The 21436-nt window shown below is 45.2% G+C and overlaps 1 protein-coding gene across 15 annotated transcripts in view; it reads left to right on the forward strand.

Annotated features, from left to right (window-relative positions):
* Pnpla6 (patatin like phospholipase domain containing 6) overlaps positions 1-21436 on the forward strand; it is a 38160-nt gene that overhangs the window by 4024 nt on the left and 12700 nt on the right. For 9 of the 15 annotated variants that reach the window (XM_045150019.1, XM_045150020.1, XM_045150018.1 and 6 more), the window contains 15 exons: positions 6715-6855; positions 6957-7116; positions 7614-7694; positions 7858-7986; positions 8215-8295; positions 8406-8568; positions 8978-9061; positions 10071-10180; positions 10304-10459; positions 10545-10622; positions 18081-18304; positions 18545-18676; positions 18757-18880; positions 19127-19240; positions 19435-19510. In XM_045150019.1, the coding sequence (XP_045005954.1) occupies positions 6715-6855; positions 6957-7116; positions 7614-7694; positions 7858-7986; positions 8215-8295; positions 8406-8568; positions 8978-9061; positions 10071-10180; positions 10304-10459; positions 10545-10622; positions 18081-18304; positions 18545-18676; positions 18757-18880; positions 19127-19240; positions 19435-19510 (1853 nt within the window). The remainder of the gene's footprint in view (positions 1-6714; positions 6856-6956; positions 7117-7613; positions 7695-7857; positions 7987-8214; positions 8296-8405; positions 8569-8977; positions 9062-10070; positions 10181-10303; positions 10460-10544; positions 10623-18080; positions 18305-18544; positions 18677-18756; positions 18881-19126; positions 19241-19434; positions 19511-21436) is intronic. The other 6 variants (XM_045150023.1, XM_045150026.1, XM_045150022.1 and 3 more) reach the window with 1 other exon arrangement.

Raw genomic sequence — 21436 nt, forward strand, 5'->3', positions numbered from 1 at the left:
ATTTTTAAACTTATTTATTTGTGTGTGCGAGAGACAGAAGTAGACAGAGTATTCGCATCCTACAAACTCCAGGCATGTGCCACTTTGTGCATATGGCTTTACATGGGTACTGGGGAATTGAACCCAGGTTTTCAGGTTTTGCAAGCAAGTGCCTTTAGCCACTAAGTCATCTCTCCAGCCCATCTTTCTTTCTTTAATATATTTTGTTTATTTATTTATTTGAGAGAAAGAGGCAGAGAGAGAGAGAGAGAGAGAGGGAGGGAGGGAGGGAGGGAGGGCACACCAGGGCCTCCAGCCACTACAGATGAATTCCAGATGCATATGCCCCCTTGTACATCTGGCTTATGTGGGTCCTGGAGAATCAAACTGGGATCCTTTGGCTTTGCAGGCAAATGCCTTAACTGCTAAGCCATCTTTCTTCTAAAATTTTTATTTTTTATAATTGAGACATGGTCTCACATAGCTCAGGCTGGCCTCAGACTCACTATGTTGCCAAGGATGACCTTGAACTCCTGATCTCCTGGCTGTACCTCCCCAGTGCTGGGATTATAGGCATGCACCACTATACTAGGTTTATGTGGTGCTGGGGGTGGAACCCAGGGCTTTGTGCTTGTTAGGAAGTCTCTTTAACAATGAAGCAACTTCCTCAGCCCTTTATTTATTGTTAGTGTTTTAATTTTTAAATTACTGACAACTTCCATTATTATAGACAATAAACCATCATAATTCCCTCTGCCCACTTTCCCCTTCACAATTTATTATTTATTTATTTATCCCTTTTGTGGAAAGCCACTGACCTATATTCCTAGCTTCCCCCTCTCCAAATGTTTCATTTGTTTTATTTATGGTGGGGATCAAACTTTGCCCTGGCCACAATAGGGTCTGTGAGCCACACTCCAGCCCCAATTACTTTATTTCTATTTTTGCAGAAATATGTATATGTGTATGCATCTTAATATATATATGGGTGCATTTACATGTGCAGGTACATGTACACATATATGCATGTAGAGGCCAGAGATCAATGTTGGGTATCTTCTTTAATCACTTTCCATACTAGGTTTTGAGACAAGGTCTTATGCTGAACCTGCAGCTCACTGATTTGGTTAGATTGGCTGGCCAACAAGCACTAGAGATTCTCCTGTCTCAGATTCTCTGGTGCTGGGATTATAGATGTGTACCAACATGGCCATCTGTTTTTACATGGTTTTTATAGGGATCCCAATTCAGGTTCTCATGTTTGCATGGCAAGCACTTTACCATTTGGGATCAACCCTTTATTTATTATTTATTGGCTTGTTTACTTTTAGGGAGGTCAGGGTCTTATGTAGTTAAGGTTGAACTTGATATGTAGCCAAAGTTGGCCTTAGGCTCTTGATCTCTCTACTTTTACCTCCCAAGTGCTGGGATTACAGGCATGAGTCACCATGCCTGGTTTATGTGTTGCTAGGAATTGAACCCACAACTTCGTGCATGCTAGGCAGTGTAGCTTAGCTCTACCAGCTAAGCTACATTCCCACCCTTTTTAATTATTTTTTAAATATTAGATTTATTTACTTATTTATTTATTCGAGAGAAAGAAAGGCAGATAGAATGGGCATGCCAGGCCTTGTAGCCACTGCAGAAAAACTCCAGACACATGCACCACCTTGTACATCTGGCTTAAGTGGAAACTGGGGGATTGAGCCTGGGTCCTTAGGTTTCACAGGCAAGTACCTTAATTGCTAAGCTCCCATTTTTATTTATTTTTTTATTTATTTTTTTCAAGGTAGGGTCTTACTCTATCTCAGGCTGACCTGGAATTCACTATGTAGTCTCAGGGTGGCCTTGAACTCTCTCCAATCCTCCTACCTCTGCCTCCAAATGTTGGGATTAAAGGCATATGCCATCATGTCCAGCTTCCCTTTTTTATTTTTGAGATAGAATATCAGTAAGTTGTCCAGCATGGTCTTGAACATATGCTGTAGCCCAGTCAAGCCTTGAACTTATAACCCTCCTATTTGGCACCCTGAGTAACTGGGATGACAAGTCTGCATCACCAGACCTGACTTGAAGAATCTTTGCATTAGAAATGTAGGCCTTGTCATCTCAGAGGTGTCTTTTGAGGTCTTTGTGAAGGCTCTTCCAGGGATCTTTGTAAGTTGGGAGCTGGTTCTAGGGTATCCTTGCATCATGGGGTTTATATGGAGGTTTATCTGAGGGTCATGTTTCACACTAGGGTGTCAACCTTGTATTCTCCATGATAAACTGTGGTACTCAGTGTTTCTGTGATTTCATTAGAAGGGGTGTTTCTAGTTTCCTATGATCACTTGACAGTCCTCTGTGGCTAGGGAGATGGCTCAGTGAGTAAAGTGCCTGCCTTGCAAGCATGAGTGCTGGGGTTCAACTCATACAACCCACAAAAAGAAAGCCAGACATGGTGGTGCACACTTTTAATCTTAGCTCTGCGGAGGCAGAAACAGGTGGATTCCTGGGGCTCACTGGCCAGTCCTTCTAGCCTGCTTCGTGAGTTATAGGCAAGTGAGAGAGCCTATCTCAAATTAAAAAAAACAGATGGATGGTACCTGAAGAACAATGCCTGAGGTTATCCTGTGCCTTCACATGCATGTGCACACATACATGAGTTATTTCAGGATTCTTTACAGCATAGGTGGTCTGTAGTGGCTGTATACCATTAATAAGCTATATTGATGTCATTGAGACTTTGGGATTGTAGGAAGGTTATCTCAGAGGTATCTGTGAGCTGGGGTAAGGCTACCCTATAGTCTCTTTGATAGAATTCTATCTGGATTTTGGTGCGCCACTGAGTTTAACTGAAGGGTTTGCTCATGCTAGTCTTCGGACTCTGGTGTTAGTAAAGGATCTAGCCCAGCAGTCACTGATTTGTAGGAGAAGGCCTTCCCATGTGATTGGCAGATATGCTGTATCTGGATTCCCAACATGTATTGAATGAAGACTATCTCAGACTCCTCTGTGCCCATCAGAGTAGCTATAGGGGGCTTTACTGAGAGCAAGGGCTATTTCAAGTACTCCTCTCTTTTTGCTTTCCCTCTGTCTTTCTCAAGTGGAAGGGTCTTTACAAAGAACAGGGATTCTTTTTTTTTTTTTTTTTTTGCTTTAAAAAATTTTTTTTCTTTTTGCAATTTTTATTAACATTTTCCATGATTATAAAAAAATAATCCCATGGTAATACCCTCCCTCCCTCCCCCGCACTTTCCCCTTTGACATTCCATTCTCCATCATATTACCTCCCCATCTCAATCATTGTACTTACATATATACAATACCAACCTATTAAGTACCCTTTTCCCCTCCTTTCTCTTCCCTTTCTATCTCTTTTCTAGCTTACTGGCCTCTGCTACTGAGTTTTTTCCTGCTCACGCAGAAGCTCAATCATCTGTAGCTAGGATCCACATATGAGGGAGAACATGTGGCGCTTGGCTTTCTGGGCTTGGGTTACCTCACTTTGTATAATCCTTTCCAGATCCATCCATTTTTCTGCAAATTTCGTAACTTCATTTTCTTTACCGCTGAGTAGAACTCCATTGTATAAATGTGCCCCATCTTCATTATCCACTCATCAGTTGAGGAACATCTAGGTTGGTTCCATTTCCCAGCTATTATAAATTGAGCAGCAATAAACATGGTTGAGCACATACTTCTAAGGAAATGAGATGAGTCCTTAGGATATATGCCTAGGAGTGTTATAGCTGAGTCATACGGTAGATCAATCTTTAGCTGTTTTAGGAACCTCCACACTGATTTCCACAATGGCTGGACCAGATTGCATTCCCACCAGCAGTGTAGAAGGGTTCCTCTTTTTCCACATCCCCGCCAACATTTATGATCATTTGTTTTCATGATGGTGGCCAATCTGACAGGAGTGAGATGGAATCTCAATGTAGTTTTAATCTGCATTTCCCTGATGACTAGTGACTTAGAATATTTTTTTAGATGCTTATATGCCATTCGTATTTCTTCCTTTGAGAATGCACTATTTAGCTTCATAGCCCATTTTTTGATTGGCTTGTTTGATTCCTTATTATTTAACTTTTTGAGTTCTTTGTATATCCAAGATATTAATCCTCTATCAGATATATAGCTGGCGAAGATTTTTTCCCATTCTGTAGGTTGCCTCTTTGCTTTTTTCACTGTGTCCTTTGCAGTACAAAATCTTTGTAATTTCACGAGGTCAAGAACAGGGAATCTTTATCTGGGGTCTTCTCATCTTTTTTTTTGTTTGTTTGCTTTTTGTTTTTTGAGGTAGGGTCTCACTCTAGCCCAGGCTGACCTGGAATTCACTATGTAGTCTCAGGGTGGCCTTGAACTCACAGTGATCCTCCTACCTCTGCCTCCCAAGTGCTGGGATTAAAGGCGTGCGCCACCATGCCCGGCCCTGGTCTTCTCATCTTATAAGCAGTCTTATGTGCATGCCCACATTACTGTGGCTATCTCAGGACTCTTGTCTCTGACTGGAATAACTGTGTCAGGGTTCGCCTGACAAACATAAGTGCTCTTTAAAAAAATGTTTTTGCTGGGCGTGGTGGTGCACGCCTTTAATCCCAGCACTTGGGAGGCAGAGGTAGGAGGATTGCTGTGAGTTCAAGGCCACCCTGAGACACCATGTGAATTCCACGTCAGCCTGCGCTAGACTGAGACCCTACCCCGAAAAAGCAAAAAAAAAAAAAAAAAAAAAAAAAAAAAAAAAAAATTAATAAAAAATGTTTTTATTGACAACTTCCATAATTATAGACAATGAACCATAGTAATTCTCTCCCTCTCCACTCTCCCCTTTACAGTTCCACTTTCCATCACATCCCCTCCCCCATCAATTAGTCTCTTTCATTTTAATGTCATGATTTCTCCTCCTATTATGATGGTCTTGAGTAGATAGTGTCAGGCACTGCAAGGTCATGGATATTCAGGCCATTTTGTGTCTGGAAGAGTGCATTATAAGGAGTCTCATTCTTCCTGTGGCTCTTACATTCTTTCCACCACCTCTTCTACAATGGACCCTGAGCCTTAGAAGGTGTGATAGAGATGTTTCAGTGCTGAGCACTCCTCTGCCACTTCTTCTCAGCACCATGGTGCCTTCTGAGTCATCCCAAGGTCACTGCTATCTGAAAAGAGAAGTTTCTCTAACCAAAAGCGAGAGTAGCAATATATGGGTATGAATGTTAAGAGAAGTTCTTACTGAACAGTTTGGTGAGCATAATATATGCATTTAGCCAGACAAGAGCAGGCATTATACCCCAAGGCCTCATGACCTGCCTGAAGTGTTCTTTTGTTGTCAGCCCATATCTTAGAATTGCTGTCAGGGGTCTGTCATTAAAACTAGAGGGTCCATCATGGAAGATGTTAATAAAAATTGTGAAAAGAAAAATAAATAAAACGTACCCTTAAAAAAAAACAAAACTAGAGGGTCCAGCATGGCTCACACCTTTAATCCTAGTTCTCAGGAAGCTGAAGTAGGAGGATTGCTACAAATTCAAGGCCTATCTGGACTTTGTAGAGAGTTCTAGGCAATCCTGGACTACAGTATGAGATGCTATATCCAAAAACCAAAACTGGCTGAGGTGATGGCTCAACAGTTAAAAGCACTTTCTTGCAAAGCCTGCCAGCCTGGATTATATTCCCCAGTACTCACGTAAAGCCAGACATACAAAGTGGCACATGTGTCTGGAGTTTGCAGTGGCAAGAGGCCCTGGCTTGCCCATTCTCTCTCTCTCTGCTTACAAATAAATTATTAATAAAGTATTTAAAAATAAAAATTAAAACTAGAAGGGGATTAAGATCAAGATACCTTATGTACATGTGTGTAATTGTCAATAAAAATGTATTTTTTTAGATTTAAAAAAAACCCCAGAGTCTGGGGAAAAAAAGTCTTAGTCAGATGCTTGCCACACAAGAATAAGAACCTGAGTTTGGACCCCCAGCACTCATAGAAAAGCTGAGTGTGGTGGTGCATACCTGTAGCCTAGTAATGAGGCAGAGATGAGTGATTCCTGGGACTTGCTGGCTAATAAGTCCAGCTGAATCAGTGAGTTCCAAGTCCATCCAGAGACCCTGTCTCTCCAACCCCAAAATGGAAAGAAGACATCTAATGTTGACCTTGGCCTGTATACACAAGTGTGCTTAAACATATAGGAATATAAATGTATACACACATATTAAAAAGCCAACCAAACAAAAATCTGAAGGCTCCATTCCAGTGGCCTATGACTGGTAGAGTGATAGTCTGAGGAATTTATGTCATAAATTTATTCTGTAAAGGGATACATAGTAAACATAAGCTTTGTGGCTCACATACCATCTCTTTCTGGTTATTCAACTCTGTCTTTGAAGCAGGACGGCAGTCATAATGATATATGAATGAACATGTTCACATACTAATAAAACTTTATAAAAATCATAGATGTAGCCCGGGCGTGGTGGTGCACACTTTTAATCCCAGCACCCAGGAGGCAGAGGTAGGAGGATCACCGTGGGTTCGAGGCCACCCTGAGACTCCATAGTGAATTCCAGGTCAGCCTAGGCTAGAGTGAGACCCTACCTCGAAAAACCAAAAAAAAAAAAAAAATAATAATCGTAGATGGCCTAATTTGGACAGTGGACTAAAGTTTGCTCTATGTGAACGAGGGTGGAGGGGTATGTGGTAATCTTAGATTGGCCAGAAACTTCCTTCTGTCATTACCTCACCTCTCTTTCCACCAGGATCTTACGCATCCAGAAGGAGACCCCAACACTACAGCGGAAAGAGCCCCCACCCTCAGTGCTGGAGGCTGACCTGACAGAGGGGGACTTGGCCAACTCCCACCTACCCTCAGAGGTGCTATACATGCTGAAAAATGTCCGGTCAGTGTCAGAGGTCTGGGTGGTTTGGGGAAGTTTCTGCATGACTGTGGGCTTCCCTGACCTCTGCATTGTTCCCCTACCCTTCATCCTCCACCCAACAGGGTGCTGGGTCACTTTGAAAAGCCACTCTTCCTGGAACTGTGTCGGCACATGGTCTTCCAGCGTCTCAGCCAGGGCGACTATGTATTCCGGCCTGGTCAGCCAGATGCCAGCATCTATGTGGTACAGGATGGACTGCTGGAACTCTGCCTGCCAGGGCCTGTGAGTGAACCCATCTAGAACCACTGGGGGAAACTGGGTACTGGGGATAGTCCTTGGGGTCAGTTGTGTAGTCAGAAGTCAGGCAGATATGGGCTGGGGTCATGGCTCAGTGATGGAGCACTTGCTTAGAACCCACCAATGAGGGCTTGGGAGCATTGCTCAGTGGTAGAGTGCCTACCTAGAATCCACTAGTGAGGGCCTGGGGATGTGTGACTCGGTGGTAGAGCATGCTTGGCATATAGGAGGTCCTAGGTTCAAACCCCAGCCCCACAAGAAAGATAAAGTCAAGGCAATGGGTGAGCATTTGGGGACTCTCTATATAGCTGATCAGTGATTACAGTGAGTGTAAGAAATTGCCACTGGTCAGGAGGTTGGTTTTTTCAGTGATGGGGCACAGCGATCACAGATGAGTTATGATGAGGATCAGTGGCATGGCCGGGGTAGGATATTGCTTACCAGGATGAGGCCAGCACTGGTCAGTGGCTCCTGTTTTTCAGGACGGGAAAGAGTGTGTTGTGAAGGAAGTGGTCCCAGGAGATAGTGTCAACAGCCTGCTGAGCATCCTTGATGTCATTACCGTGAGTCTATGGGGGAGAAGGATTGAGCTGTGTGGAGGGGGGCCGGGGATTCCATCTCCGGTTGGCTCTGATGCTGCCAGTGGTTATTGGAGAAAGTAAGAGTGGAAGGAACAACGAGGAAACAGCTCTTGCTTGACCTGGTCTTTTCCCATGCTTACCTCAGGGTCACCAGCATCCCCAGCGTACAGTGTCTGCCCGGGCGGCCCGTGACTCCACAGTGCTGCGACTTCCAGTTGAGGCTTTCTCTGCTGTTTTCACCAAATACCCGGAGAGCTTGGTGCGGGTGGTACAGGTAGGCAGGCTTTTCACCTGACTTCATGGCATGGGGAGAGAACCCCATCCTTGTCTATCCCTTCTATTCAAGGTATTTATGCTGCTGCCAGCAAACTCAGGAGCTGTGGTTGGTACAGTGAGCTTATTGCTTCTGAGCAGCCAAACCTCCAGAGCTGCTTCTGTTTCTATAGAAGTTTGGCTCATCCCCCTCATCTGCCTCTCATCTGGCCCCACTTTCAACTCATAGATTATTATGGTGAGACTGCAGCGAGTCACCTTCTTGGCTCTTCACAACTACTTGGGTCTGACCAATGAACTCTTCAGTCATGTGAGTAAGGGGTGAACACAGGGATAATTGGGGGAGGAGGCAGAAAGGAACTCCTGGACATGCCATAAGTTGCTTCCTTTATTACCACTTCCCCTCACCTTTTTCTCCAGGAGATTCAGCCCCTGCGCCTCTTCCCCAGTCCAGGCCTCCCAGCCCGCACCAGCCCTGTACGTGGCTCCAAGCGGGTTGTCAACACCTTGGCCACAGAGGAGCCCAGGGAGACCCCTGGCCGGCCGCCTGACCCCACTGGAGCCCCATTGCCTGGACCTTCAGGTGTCTGAGGTGGCCCCTAACTTGCTTCTAAGGACCTGAGGCCCACCCAGCTCAGTCTGTGGCCTCAGTCCTCCAATTCTGTAGATTTAAGTTGATTCTGCCTAAGGCCCCTCTGCTTTGTACCCCCCCCCAGTCATAGCTTGGAACCTGTAAATTGATCTTGTCTAGGGCCTCTGCTCTCTATACCGCCCTACCCCCAATCCTAGCTTGGAATCTGTAAGTTGATCCTGCCCAGAGCCCCTCTGTTCTCTATGCCTCCCTCTCTCCCCCTGCCCAAAAAAACCCCTAGCTTGGAACCTGTACATTGATCCTGTCCAGGCTCCTTTGCTCCATACCCCCTAATCCTAGCTTGGAACCTGTAGGGTCACAGGACAGAAGCTTGAACACTTGTCTCCTCCTACCCGCCTAGGGGACCCAGTGAAGCCCACATCCTTGGAAGCCCCTCCCGTGCCTCTACTGAGTCGTTGTATCTCCATGCCAGTGGACATCTCAGGTTTGGGGCAGGGATTAGATTGGGAAGTGGAAAGTGGGCCATCAAATTCTAGATTTGAATCCAGGCCTTTGAACCTTGATATTTCTTACTTGCGAAGTGGGGATACTGGCACTACTTCCTTTTGGCCTTCTTTCCTTTCTTCCTTCCTTCTATCCTTCCTCCCTCCCTCCTTCTTCCTTTTTCTGAAGTAGGGTTTCCCTCTTACCCAGGCTGGCCTGGGACTCACTCTGTAGTCTCAGGGTGGCCTCGAACTAAACAGTTATTCCCCTACCTCTGCCTCCTAAGTGCTGAGATTAATGGTGTGCCGCCACCAAGCCTGGCTCTGGCGCTACTTCCTTGGGTCCTTTTTTGGCGGGTATTCATTGAGATAGCATTCACACACAACTGTGTTGAAAAGCATGCAGAGGCACAGTGCAGTCATCAATTAGTCATGTCTACCATGACTGTGCCTTTGATATGAAGTTAGGGATAGTTTTAGCTGTGGTCACTCTGTTTTAGTGCTGGGGAAGGAATCCCATTCTAAATATTTTATCACCCCAGCTCCAATTTTAATTATGTATGTATTTATTTAATTGAGACAACATCTTAAGTAGCCTAGGTTGGCCTCAAACTTTGTAGCAGAGGATAACCTCCTGTCTTCACTTCTCTAATGCTGGAATTACAGGTGTGCACCACCATGCCTAGTTTGTATGGTGCTTGGGATAGAAGCCAGGGCTTTGTGCATACTAGGCAGACTGCCAGCTGTGCTACATCCCCAGCCCTAATCTTTTCTTTCTTTTTTTTTTTAATTTTATTTATTTGAAAGCAGAGAGTGAACAAGAAGGTGGGGTGCGGGGGAGTACATGGGCATATCAGGGCCTCTTGTTGCAAATGAATTCCAGACACATGCATCACTTTACATGGGTACTGTGTAATTGAACCCAGGTTGGCAGGTTTGCAAACAAGAGCCTTTAACCACTTAGCTATTTTATTAATTGAATGCTTTTATTGCCTCTCATCCACTCTGTAGGTTTGCAAGGTGGCCCCCGCTCTGACTTTGACATGGCATATGAACGTGGCCGTATCTCTATGTCCCTGCAAGAAGAGGCTTCTGGAGGACCTCAGGCAGTCACTGCTCGGGTAAGGCCCTGCCTTCTCTCCCACCCACTGCAGTCTCTGGCTAGTGATGGAGTCCCCCAGAAAGGGTGATTGAGGGAGTGCACATGACATCACGAGCCCTGCTCACTGAAGACCCCCACTCAGGAGCTCCGGGAGCAACCAGCAGGTGCCTGTGAATACAGCTACTGTGAGGATGAGTCAGCCTCGGGTGGCTGTCCCTTTGGGCCCTACCAGGGCCGCCAGACAAGCAGTATCTTTGAAGCAGCAAAACGGGAGCTGGCCAAGCTGATGCGGATTGAGGTGGGCAACCAGCCCAGGGGAGGCTGTGGTTGGGGGTAGAGTGGAGGTCTGGTGGGGATCCATTTCAACTGTACTTCCTTCCCAGGACCCCTCTCTTCTGAACAGCCGAGTCTTGCTGCATCACGCCAAAGCTGGCACAATCATTGCCCGACAGGGAGACCAGGTGAGGCTGCTCTTTGACCTTTAGCACCATTGCCACTTGAGATTGCTTCCTCTGATCTCTAATCTCTGACCTTCACTGTGGTGACTGACATTGCCCCTTCCTCTTATCCTGTGAACTCCAGGCAGCTCCCCATCCTCACTCCAAGTCCTGTGCACCTAGTACCCTTTCACCTCCAACCTCTGAACTTTTTCTCTTATGATTCCAATTCTTACAACTCTCCTCCCTGCTGTTTTCTGCGCCTTTGATCCCTCCATTTGCCCTGATACTCTTATTTGCTTCCAACCTTGGTAGCCTGCGAGGATAGGTACTCATTATGTAAGAATAGCTATGAAGACCTGGAGACCATGATCTCCCAACTGTGTTGAGGAGGATCAGAAGAAGAGTGTGGTCATCAATTAGTCATGTGGCATTTGGCATGGAGTTAGGGTTGGTTTTAGACTGTTGCTGTGATCACTTATCATTATTAGTAGTTTTGGTGCTGGGTATGGAGCCCAGGTCTCACACATGCTAGGACTGTGTTTAACCATGAAGATATATCCCAGATCCATTTTTATGGGTGTGTGTGCATGTATGTATGTATGCATGTTTATATGTGTGAGTGCACATTTGTGCATGCAGGTTGATACAGATATTTTCTTCTGCCATTCTCTACCTTACTGAGACAAGGTCTCTCACTGAACCAATTTGGCTAGTCTAGTTAGCATGCAACAGGGATCCACTTGTCTCTGCCTCTCAAGAGCTATGATTGTAGGCAGATACTACCAAAGCTGGCATTTATGTGGGTTGTGGGCATCCAAACTCATATCCTCATGCTTGCATGGTGAGTATTTTACTGATTGAACCATCTTCCTAGCTCCCATCTTGATTTATTTTTTTATTACCCCCTGACCATTGATAGCCTTGCAGATTGATCGCCACTATAACCCTGGAGTAGGCTTTCAGAATCTGCTACTAGCACCCTGGGATTGTAGGCATTATGTTCTATCCACCCTTCCATTCTCCATATTGGGAAGTGGCATAGTCATGATCTCACATTCAGGAGATGTGAAGAGAGGGGATTCTGAAGCGAATGGGACAAAATTGAAATCCAGACTTTGTCTCACTTCCCTATGTGACTTTGAACAAAGGATCTAAAAAGTTCTCTGTTTCAACATGTGGGGTAGAAGCACTCATCTTGGAGTTTTGCAGTATATAAAGGATGTACAGGCCAAGGAAAGCTTAGTAGCAGCCATAGTGTGTGTGTGTGTTTGGGGGAGATCAGTTGGGGGAGGCTTGGTAACAGTTGAAGCTAGTGAGGAGACAATTGAAAGAGGCCTAGGCTGAACTTGGGAGCCATGTGGGAGTCTGGTCTCTCCTATTGGCTAACTAGGGGATCCTGTCATCTAGTTGTGGGGCTCTACCATTTCTCCCAACTGTCCCTTACAGGTGTGGGTTCCTTTTGGGAAAAGTCAATCAAATTCAGTTCCAGCTGTATGTAGTCCTTGAGGGACATGCTGAGGAAATGTGGTCACATGAGGGCTCTGCCAGTGCCCCCTGGGCCTTGCTTATCTGGGTGTCTATTGAGCTAAACCCATTCCTGGCCTGATTTGGCCCCCAGTCGGTCTATAGCCCTTGAGGCTTCTCAGTGTCTTCCCAACATCTTTGTAGTCCACTGCTCTGCCTCCCTCCAACATGCCATGTCAGGACTTCTCAACTAGAGGTGATTTAGCCCATTAGGAGACATTTGACAATGTGTGTGTGTGTGTGTGTGTGTGTGTGAGAGTACTTGTGCACTGGAGTGGAACTCAGGCCATTTGTACATGCTAGGCAGCACTGTACTACTGAGCTATACTATTCCAGTCCCTGAGGAACGTCTGTGTTTTTGCTTTGCTTTGCTGTTTGTTTGCTTTGCTCTGTGTGTGTTATGCTTGGCCCCAGTGAGTGATGGTGGCCAGAGCTGAACTTTGGGTATCCCACTCCATCTGTCCTCCATAGACTTGTTTTGAGCCAGAGTTTCTTTACTGATTCTGAAGCTTATAGGGCTCGATGATTCACTGGTCTCTGCTCTCCTGCAGGACTGGGGTTGTTGACATATGTAGTCACTGGCATATGTGGGATCTGGAGATTCAAAATCTGATGGTCTCAGGGGCCCTCAAACCCTCATGCTTGCATAGCAAGTGTACTTGAGCCATCTCTCCAGACCTTCCTGAGACGTTTTGAATTGCTGTGACGGAAGGGTGCAGCTGCCACTTAGCAAGAGACTAGAATGCTAGAGACCATATAAGAAATCACCCAGTCCAAAGTATCTATAGTGCTAACATTGAGAAGCCATGCTACACACAAACATTTTCCCAAGTAGGATTCGTGGGAATTTCTACAGGCTAAACATACTGAATCTGGAAGTCCAAAATCTACAATACTCCAAAATCCAAAGCTTTATTTTCATTTTTGAGATTGGGTTTCATATTACCCAGGTTGGCCTCAAATTCCCTATGTAGCCAGGTGTGGTGATGAACACCTTTAAGCAGAGGTAGGAGGATCACTGTGAGTTTGAGGTCATCCTGAGGGGACTACATAGTGAATTCCAGGTTAGCCTGGGCTATAACGAGACCCTATCTCAAAAAAAAAAAAAAATATATATATATATATATATATATATATCCATATGTAGTCAAGGATGACCTCTTACTCCTGATTTTGCCTCTACCTCCCAAGTGGAAAGGTGATGCCCCATTTATCAAAGTTAAGACAGACTGGGCTGGAGAGATGGCTTAGTGGTTAAGGCGCTTGCCTGCAAAGCCTAAGGAACCATGTTTCACCAGATCCCACGGAAACCAGACATAACAAGGTGATGTATGTGCAAGGTCCCACATGCACACAAGGTGGTGCACGCATCAAGAGTTCGTTAACAGTAGTTAGAGACCCTGGTATGCCAATTCTCTGTCTTGCTCGCTCACGCTCTCTCTCTCTCTCTCTCATTAAAAAAAAAAAAAGAAGGCCAGGTGTGGTGGCGCATGCCTTTAATCCCAGCACTTGGAAGGCAGAGGTAGGAGGATTACCTGGAGTTCGAGGCCACCCTGAGACTACATAGTGAATTCCAGGCCAGCCTGGGCTAGAGTGAGACCCAACTTGAAAAACAAACAAACAAAAAATAATGTATAAAATTATCTTTAACCCAAGCTTGGTGGTGCATGCCTGTAATCTCTGCACTTGGGAAATAGAGAGAAACAGGAAGATCAAAGTTAACGCCATCTTCGTTACATAGGGAGTTCAAGGCCAGCCTGGCCTACATGAGACTCAAAAATTTTAAATTGCAGGGCTGAACATGGTGGCACACACCTTTAATCCCAGTATTTAGGAGGCTAAGGTAGGAGAATCACCTTGAGTTTGAGGCCACCCTGAGACTACATAGTGAATTCCAGGTCAGCCTGAGCTAGAACAAGACCCTACCTCAAAAAATAAAAAAGTATCATGGAAAATGCTAATAAAAATTAAAAAATAAATAAATAAAAGTTGCAAAATGCCTGTAGGTTATATGTATAAGAGTTTATATGAGACATTAACAAGACCTATGTTTATATTGCATCCCACTGCCAAGATATTTTATTTAGGTAAAAATCCAAAAGCTAGAAAAAGTCCCAAATATGAAACACTTCTGTCCCAAGCATTTTGAATAAAGGATAGCCTGTATTACAAACAAGGGTCTATAGTTATGCAGATATAGGGAAATGCTGTTTTATCCTTTCATAGAAAACCCCAGTGAGTATCATTAGCATAATCAGGCCCTTAGAAGTCCTAGACTAGAATGTTCCTAATCTAATAACAAAGGTAGCGTAATATTAGCACTGCCATGTGTACCCAAACACAACCTGGAAATTGTCTTAGAAGGCTCCAGAGTGTGCATGCTTGAGACCATATCCCACCCAGCCCTCTGCCTATAACACTTGGTGACTTGTCCAGTGTCAGCCAGTTTGGCAATATGAACAGGGAAGGAGCTCCTCTCTAAAAGGGGAGGGGTGGATGTGATGGGGCATTTGCTATGTTCTGAGCTGTGACAACTGCTAGACAGGCAGCATAGTCCTAGCCTTTGGGAAGCCTACAGTTTTGAAAGGGATGACTCAAAGGATCACACAAATCCTTGTGAAATGAGCCAGGCTCAATGTTACAAAGGGCATGTTCTTGGTACTACAAAGTCTCGCTTAAACAGAGTGGCACCTCTAAGGCCATGCATGACTTCTAGCCAGCAAAGTAGGGCGGGGAGCAATTTGCTGGGTGTAACTGGAGGAAAGGTCGGTCTTAGCCGAGAGCTCTTCCCACAGTGCCCTGTGGGAAGGCCTTCCTAGCATGTGTAGGGCCTGGATTTTTTTAAAATTATTTGAGTATATGTGCATGTTCATATGTGTTGAGTATAGGTGTGGCACACATGGGTGCATACATGTCTGTGTTTGTGTATGGGTGTATCAGGGTCTCTTGCTGTTGCAAATGAACTAGACTCTTGTGCTACTTTTGGATCTGGCTTTATGTGGGGGACTGGGGAATTGAACCTAGGTGGGCAGGCAGGCAGGTTTTGTAAACAAGTGCCTTTTAACCAAAAAAAAAAAAAAAAAAAAAGGAAATGGTAGAGCACACCTTTAATCCCAGCATTTAGGAGGCAGAGGTAGGAGGAGGGTCGCTGTGAGTTCAAAGCCACCCTGAGACTACATAGTGAATTCCAGGTCAGCCTGGGCCAGAGCGAGACTCTACCTCAAAAAAAAAAAAAAAAAAAAAGTGCCTTTAACTGCTGAGCAATCTCCCAGCCCCCACTGGCTGGTCTCTCTCTCTCTCTTTCTTGTTCTCTCCTTCTTCCCTTCCTCCGTCCTTTCCTTTCTCCCTTCCTCTTTTCCCTTTCATTTTTTTGAAAACAGGGTCTTAAGTAGCACAGACTGGCCTCAAATTTGAGATCCTCTTATTGAGTGCTGCTGAAAGGTTTTTGGAGTTCATGAATTTTATGAACTCTAACCTTTTTTAAAAAGTTTTATTGAATTATTTTTTTATTACAGACAGAAAGAGAGAGAATGGGCACTCAGGGCCTCTAGCCACTGCAAACGAACTCCAGATGCATGTGCCCCTTCTGCATCTGGCTTATGTGGGACCTGGAGAATCAAACCTGGGTCCTCAGGCAAGCACCTTAACCACTAAGCCATCTCTGCAGCCCCCAATCTGTTTTTTTCTTTTCCTTTTTTTGAGGTAGAGTCTTGCTGTAGCCTAGGCTGACATGGAACCATGGAATTCATTATGTAGTCTCAGGGTGACCTAGAAGCCTCAAACCCACAGTGATGCTCCTACCTCAGCCTTCCAAGTGCTAGGGTTGAAGGCATGCTCCACAGCATCTAGCTGTTTTTAATGAATAATTAAAATAAACAGATTGAGAAGAGTTGATTATAAATCATCACATTTATTTAGGGAAGTTTGTGAATCAAGGGAGAAAACTGAATAACCTCACATGAAGACAGGTCCTGGGACCCCATGTGAGAAGCTGAGCATGGAAGTAGAGGAAAAACATGACAAGAGCTTTTCTAGGGAAAATTGGAAAAGGGCTAGGGCTTGAAAGAAAGCTTAAAAGATAATAAGAAAATAGGGGCTGTAGACGTGGCTTAGCAGTAAAGAGACTTGCCTGGGAAGCCTAAGGATCCAGGTTCAATTCCCCAGTACCCACATAAGTCAGATGCACAAAGTAGTGCATGCTTTTAGAGTCCATTTGCAGTGGCTGAAGGCCTTGGTGCACCCATTCTCTCCCTCCCTCCCTCCCTCTTTAGAAAAAGATTAACATAAAATAAAAAATAGTCGGGCATGTTGATAATACACCCAGGCTGACCTGGAATTTACTATGTAGTCTCAGAGTGGCCTTGAATTCACAGTGATCCTCCTACCTCTGACTCCTGAGTGCTAGAATTAAAGGCATATGCCACCACACCCAGCAAGAAAAATAATTTTAAATGTCCTGTTGTGAAAAGAAACATGTTCTTCACAAAAGACAGAAGGAATACAGTGGAGCTAAAATAAAATAGTTATGAAGGGTCAATGAGGATCTTTTCTGGATGGGGTATTATTCTCATGCAATTAACCTGTTTAAATGTGCACTTCAATGGGAGTTTTTGTACATTCATAGATGTTACCTTGAAAAGAAATCTCATTCCTTTAACTACCTACCTTCAAACCCAGTCCCCATCAATCACTAATGCTCTGTCTCAATAAATGTGTTTCCTTTTGCCCCCCCCCATTCCCCGGTAGGGTCTCACTATAGCCCAGGCTAATCTGGAATTCACTCTGTAGTCTCAGGGTGGCCTCGAACTCAAGACGATCCTCCTACTTCTGCCTCCTAAGTTCTGAGCTGAAAGGCATGTACCACCACGCCTGGCTTGAGGCAGTTTTATATAGCCTGATCCTCTCAAGTGCTGAGATTATAGGAGTTTACCACCACACCAGTCTCTCTGTAGTTCCCTCCCTCTGGCTGCTTTGGAAAGAATTTAATGGGCTTTAATCTGGGCTGAGTTTGGTAATCCATTAGCAATGTCTGTCCTGTGTGCAGATTCAGATAGATATGTACATATGAACATCCGGTCTGCAGGCTTTGCATCTCAGTGCTGGAGAGGTGGAGACAGGGAATCTCTGGGACTTTCTGGCTCACCAATTTAGCTGAATCTGTGAACTCGGAAAGAAGCCTTGTTTCAAAGAGTAAGATGGAAAGCCATTGAGGAAGACACCCAGTAACCTCTGGCCTCCACACACATTTGTGCTTGCATACACACACAAAATGGAGTTAGTCTTGTCATAGTTGTCTCTGTACTAAATAGGTATAGTCTCATTCCCTGTCCCCCACAAATCCTATTTTTTTGAGACAGGCTCTCTTTAGCCCAGGCTAGCCTTGAACTTGCTATGTATTGAAGTATAACCTTGATCTGATTTTCTAGCCAGGTAAACTTGAGTGCTAGGATCACAGGCATTCACCACACACATGGTTTATGTGATGCTGGGGATCAAACCCAGGGCCTTATATGTGCCAGGCAAATACTCTACCAACTGATCTACAACCCCAGCCCACTTTTAATTTTTTGTGACAGAGTCTTACTGTGTAGCTCTGGTGGCCTGATTCTGTGCAGCCCAGGCTGGCTTCAGACTCAAGCAACACTCCTGCCTCAGTACCCTATGCTGACGTCATAGACATGAGCCATCACACCCAGCATCTTCCTCCTCTTCCTCTTTTTTTAATTTTTGTTGAGGCAGGGTCTCACGTCTCCCAGCCTGGTCTTGATCCTGTCACCTCTACAGTTATGCATTGCTTGGGATCAAATCCAGGACTTGTGCATGCCAGACAAGCACTCTATGAACTGAGCTACATCTGTAGCCAGCTTTTTTTTTAGCCCCTTTTTGTTCTTTCCTGTGAGGTTCCCTAACCTGAGTTTGGGGAGGGATGCAGTAATTGGCTTGCCTATTTCCCAGCCCCTGTCCTCCTCACAGGATGTGAGTCTACACTTCGTGCTCTGGGGCTGCCTGCATGTATACCAGCGCATGATTGACAAAGCAGAGGAAGTGTGCCTGTTTGTGGCCCAGCCAGGGGAGCTGGTGGGGCAGTTGGCGGTGCTCACAGGGGAACCCCTCATCTTTACACTGCGTGCTCAGCGGGACTGCACCTTCCTACGAATCTCCAAGTCTGACTTCTATGAGTATGACTGGGATTGGGGTGGGTGTGGTATGTGGAAGACCCCATCACAAATCCTTTCTGCTATGGGGAAGTGACCAAGACTTAATACCTCTATCCTACTTCTAACGGGGCAGGAAGGAACAAGATCTAGCTTCCCAACACCCTTTTAATTTCACTCTCAAGCTGGTACCTACTCTTTATTACTCCTAGATGGCTATTCCAGCAGTCCCTGGGCCAATACATCCTCTCTGTTCACCTGCAGGATCATGCGTGCACAACCCAGTGTGGTGCTAAGTGCAGCACACACAGTGGCTGCAAGGATGTCCCCCTTTGTGCGCCAGATGGACTTTGCTATTGATTGGACAGCAGTGGAGGCTGGTCGTGCACTCTACAGGTACAGTCCCTAGTCTCCATACCAGTCAGACCCTGCCTAGTCCAAGGCCTGGAGTTTGTCTGACCCTACTCCCATTCCAGGCAGGGTGACCGCTCAGATTGCACCTACATTGTGCTCAACGGGCGACTGCGTAGTGTCATCCAACGTGGCAGTGGCAAGAAGGAGCTAGTGGGGGAGTATGGTCGTGGGGACCTCATCGGTGTGGTAAGGGCAGCCAACACCTAATGACCTCTGACCTCTGTAAGGTTACTCACTCCTCCTGATATGCACAACACCCTGGGTAATTTGGTGGAGTGATGAATGCATTTCAGCCCCAGCTCTGACCTAGGCCACTTCTGAGCTCCTTTCTGTGGCTTAGAAGCAACCTTATGGGATGAGGAGTGTGGACTCTATCCAAAGTGTGTCTGTACAGGTCCCTTGTCATCCATATGAATCTGTTTCCTCCCTCAGGTGGAGGCACTGACTCGGCAGCCACGAGCCACAACAGTGCATGCTGTGCGAGACACAGAGCTGGCTAAGCTTCCAGAAGGCACTTTGGGCCACATCAAACGTCGCTACCCACAGGTACATCTTCATGTGGGCATGGCCTGTGGGAGCAGGGATGGGGCCATAGAGGAGATGTGCTCTGTGGATCACAGAGGGAGGTCTAGGTCTTGGTGGGTTAGTGCCTCCCAGCTAGGGGAAAAGCTGTAGAGGGGGTGGGACCCACACGGTTTCTCTTCTATATCACTGGAGACTGATTCCCCAATGGTCCACAGGTCGTGACTCGCCTTATCCACCTGCTTAGCCAAAAAATTCTTGGGAATTTGCAGCAGCTACAAGGACCTTTTCCAGGTAAGAACCCATCAACCCATGTTGGAGTATGTAGTCCTGCACCCAGAGCATGCTAGAAGCACATAAATCTTGCTGAAAGAGGGGTTGAGGCTGAAAGTGGCAGTCTGGGCTACAGAGTGAGTTCCAGGAGGTCAACTTGGGCTAGAGTGAAAAACCAAACAACCAAAAGCAAAAACCAAAATAAAAAAAACAAAACCCCTCAGAAAAGAGCCTGATGTCAGGAGCTGTTAAGTATGGAGAGGAAAACAAAGTAGGCTCATAGACACCGCATGACTTGTAGAGAGAGGAAGGGAGAAAGGAACAAAGGAGGCTTTCCTGAGGAGAATGTATTAGCCCTTGACAAATGACATGGGCTACTTGTCAAAAAGAACTAAGAAAGCCAGACGTGGGGGCAGATGCCTTTAATCCCAGCACTCAGGAGGCAGAGGTAGGAGGATTGCCGTGAATTTGAGGCTACTCTGAGACTACATATTGAATTCCAGATTAGCCTGGGCTCACGTGAGACCCTATCTCAAAGAAAAAGAAAGAAAAAAAACTAAGAAGGGCCACAGGATTTCATGGCAATCTATTTTTAATTTTTAAATTTATTTTATTTGAGAGAGAGGAAGAGACAAAGAAGCAGATATAGAAAGAATTAATGGGTGCACCAAGGCACATGTGCCACCCTGTGCATCTGGCTTACATGGGTACTGGGGGATCAAACCTAGGTACTTAGACTTTGCAGGCAAGTGCCTTAACCACTAAGCTATCTCTCCAGTCCCCCTTTTTAAAATTTTATTTGGTGGGGGGGAGAGGCAGATAGAAAAAAATAATTTTTTTAGAAGCAAGGTCTCACATTTTCCAGGATGGCCCGAAACTTACCTTGCACTCCTCATCCTCCTTCCTCTACCTCCCAAGTATTGGGATTACAGGTGTACACCATCACACATGGTTAATGTAGTGCTGGGGACTCAGGGCTTCAAGCATACTAGGCAAGCACTCAGCTACATCCTATCCTTGATACCTGATCTTGTGGAAATTCTGACAAGAGATAAGAGACAAATTTCCAAAACAAAAGCCAGTTTCTCTTCTCTTCTTTTCTTTTTCTTAATTTTTTTTTGTTTGTTTGTTGGTTTTTTGTTTTTGTTTTTTCAAGGTAGGGTTTTTCTCTAGCTTAAGCTGACCTAGAATTTACTATGTAGTCTCAGGGTGGCCCCAAACTCACAGCAATCCTCCTCTGCCTCCCAAGTATTGGGAATAGAGGCATGTGTCACTACACCTAGCGCTCTTTTTTTATATATATATATTTTTTAATATTTTTATTTAGAGAGAGACAGATAGAGAATGGACATGCAGTGCCTCTATCCACTGCAAACCAACTCCAGAGGCATACACCACCTTGTGCATCTGGCTTTATGTGGGTACTGGGTAATTGGACCTGGGTCCTTTGGCTTTGCTGGCAAGTGCCTTAACAGCTAAGTCATCACTCTAGCTCTCTCTGGTTTTTCTTTTTTTGTTAATCTTTTTGAGACAGTGTCTCATGTTGCCCAGGCTGGCCTCAGACTCTGTAGCCAAGGATGACTGAGCTTTTGATCTTCCTGCTTCTACTTCCCAAGTGTTTTCAGGTGTGTATCACCATATGTGGCTTATGTAGTACTAGGGATCAAATTCAGGACTTTGCATGCTAGCCAGGCATTCTACCAACTGAGTCATGTTCACAGCATAGGATTTGGTACTTTTTTTAAAATATTCTATTTTTATTTATTTATTTATTTATTTATTTATTTATTTATTTATTTATTTATGAGCGAGAGAATGATCGTACACCAGGGCCTCTAGCCACTGCACATATACTCCAGATGCATGCACCACCATGTACATCTGACTTATATGGGTTCTGGAGAATCCAGCCTGGGTCCTTCTTTGCAGGCAAGTACCTTAACCACT

The sequence above is a fragment of the Jaculus jaculus genome, chromosome 5 (genome assembly GCF_020740685.1).
Source record: "Jaculus jaculus isolate mJacJac1 chromosome 5, mJacJac1.mat.Y.cur, whole genome shotgun sequence".
Classification (NCBI taxonomy): domain Eukaryota; kingdom Metazoa; phylum Chordata; class Mammalia; order Rodentia; family Dipodidae; genus Jaculus; species Jaculus jaculus.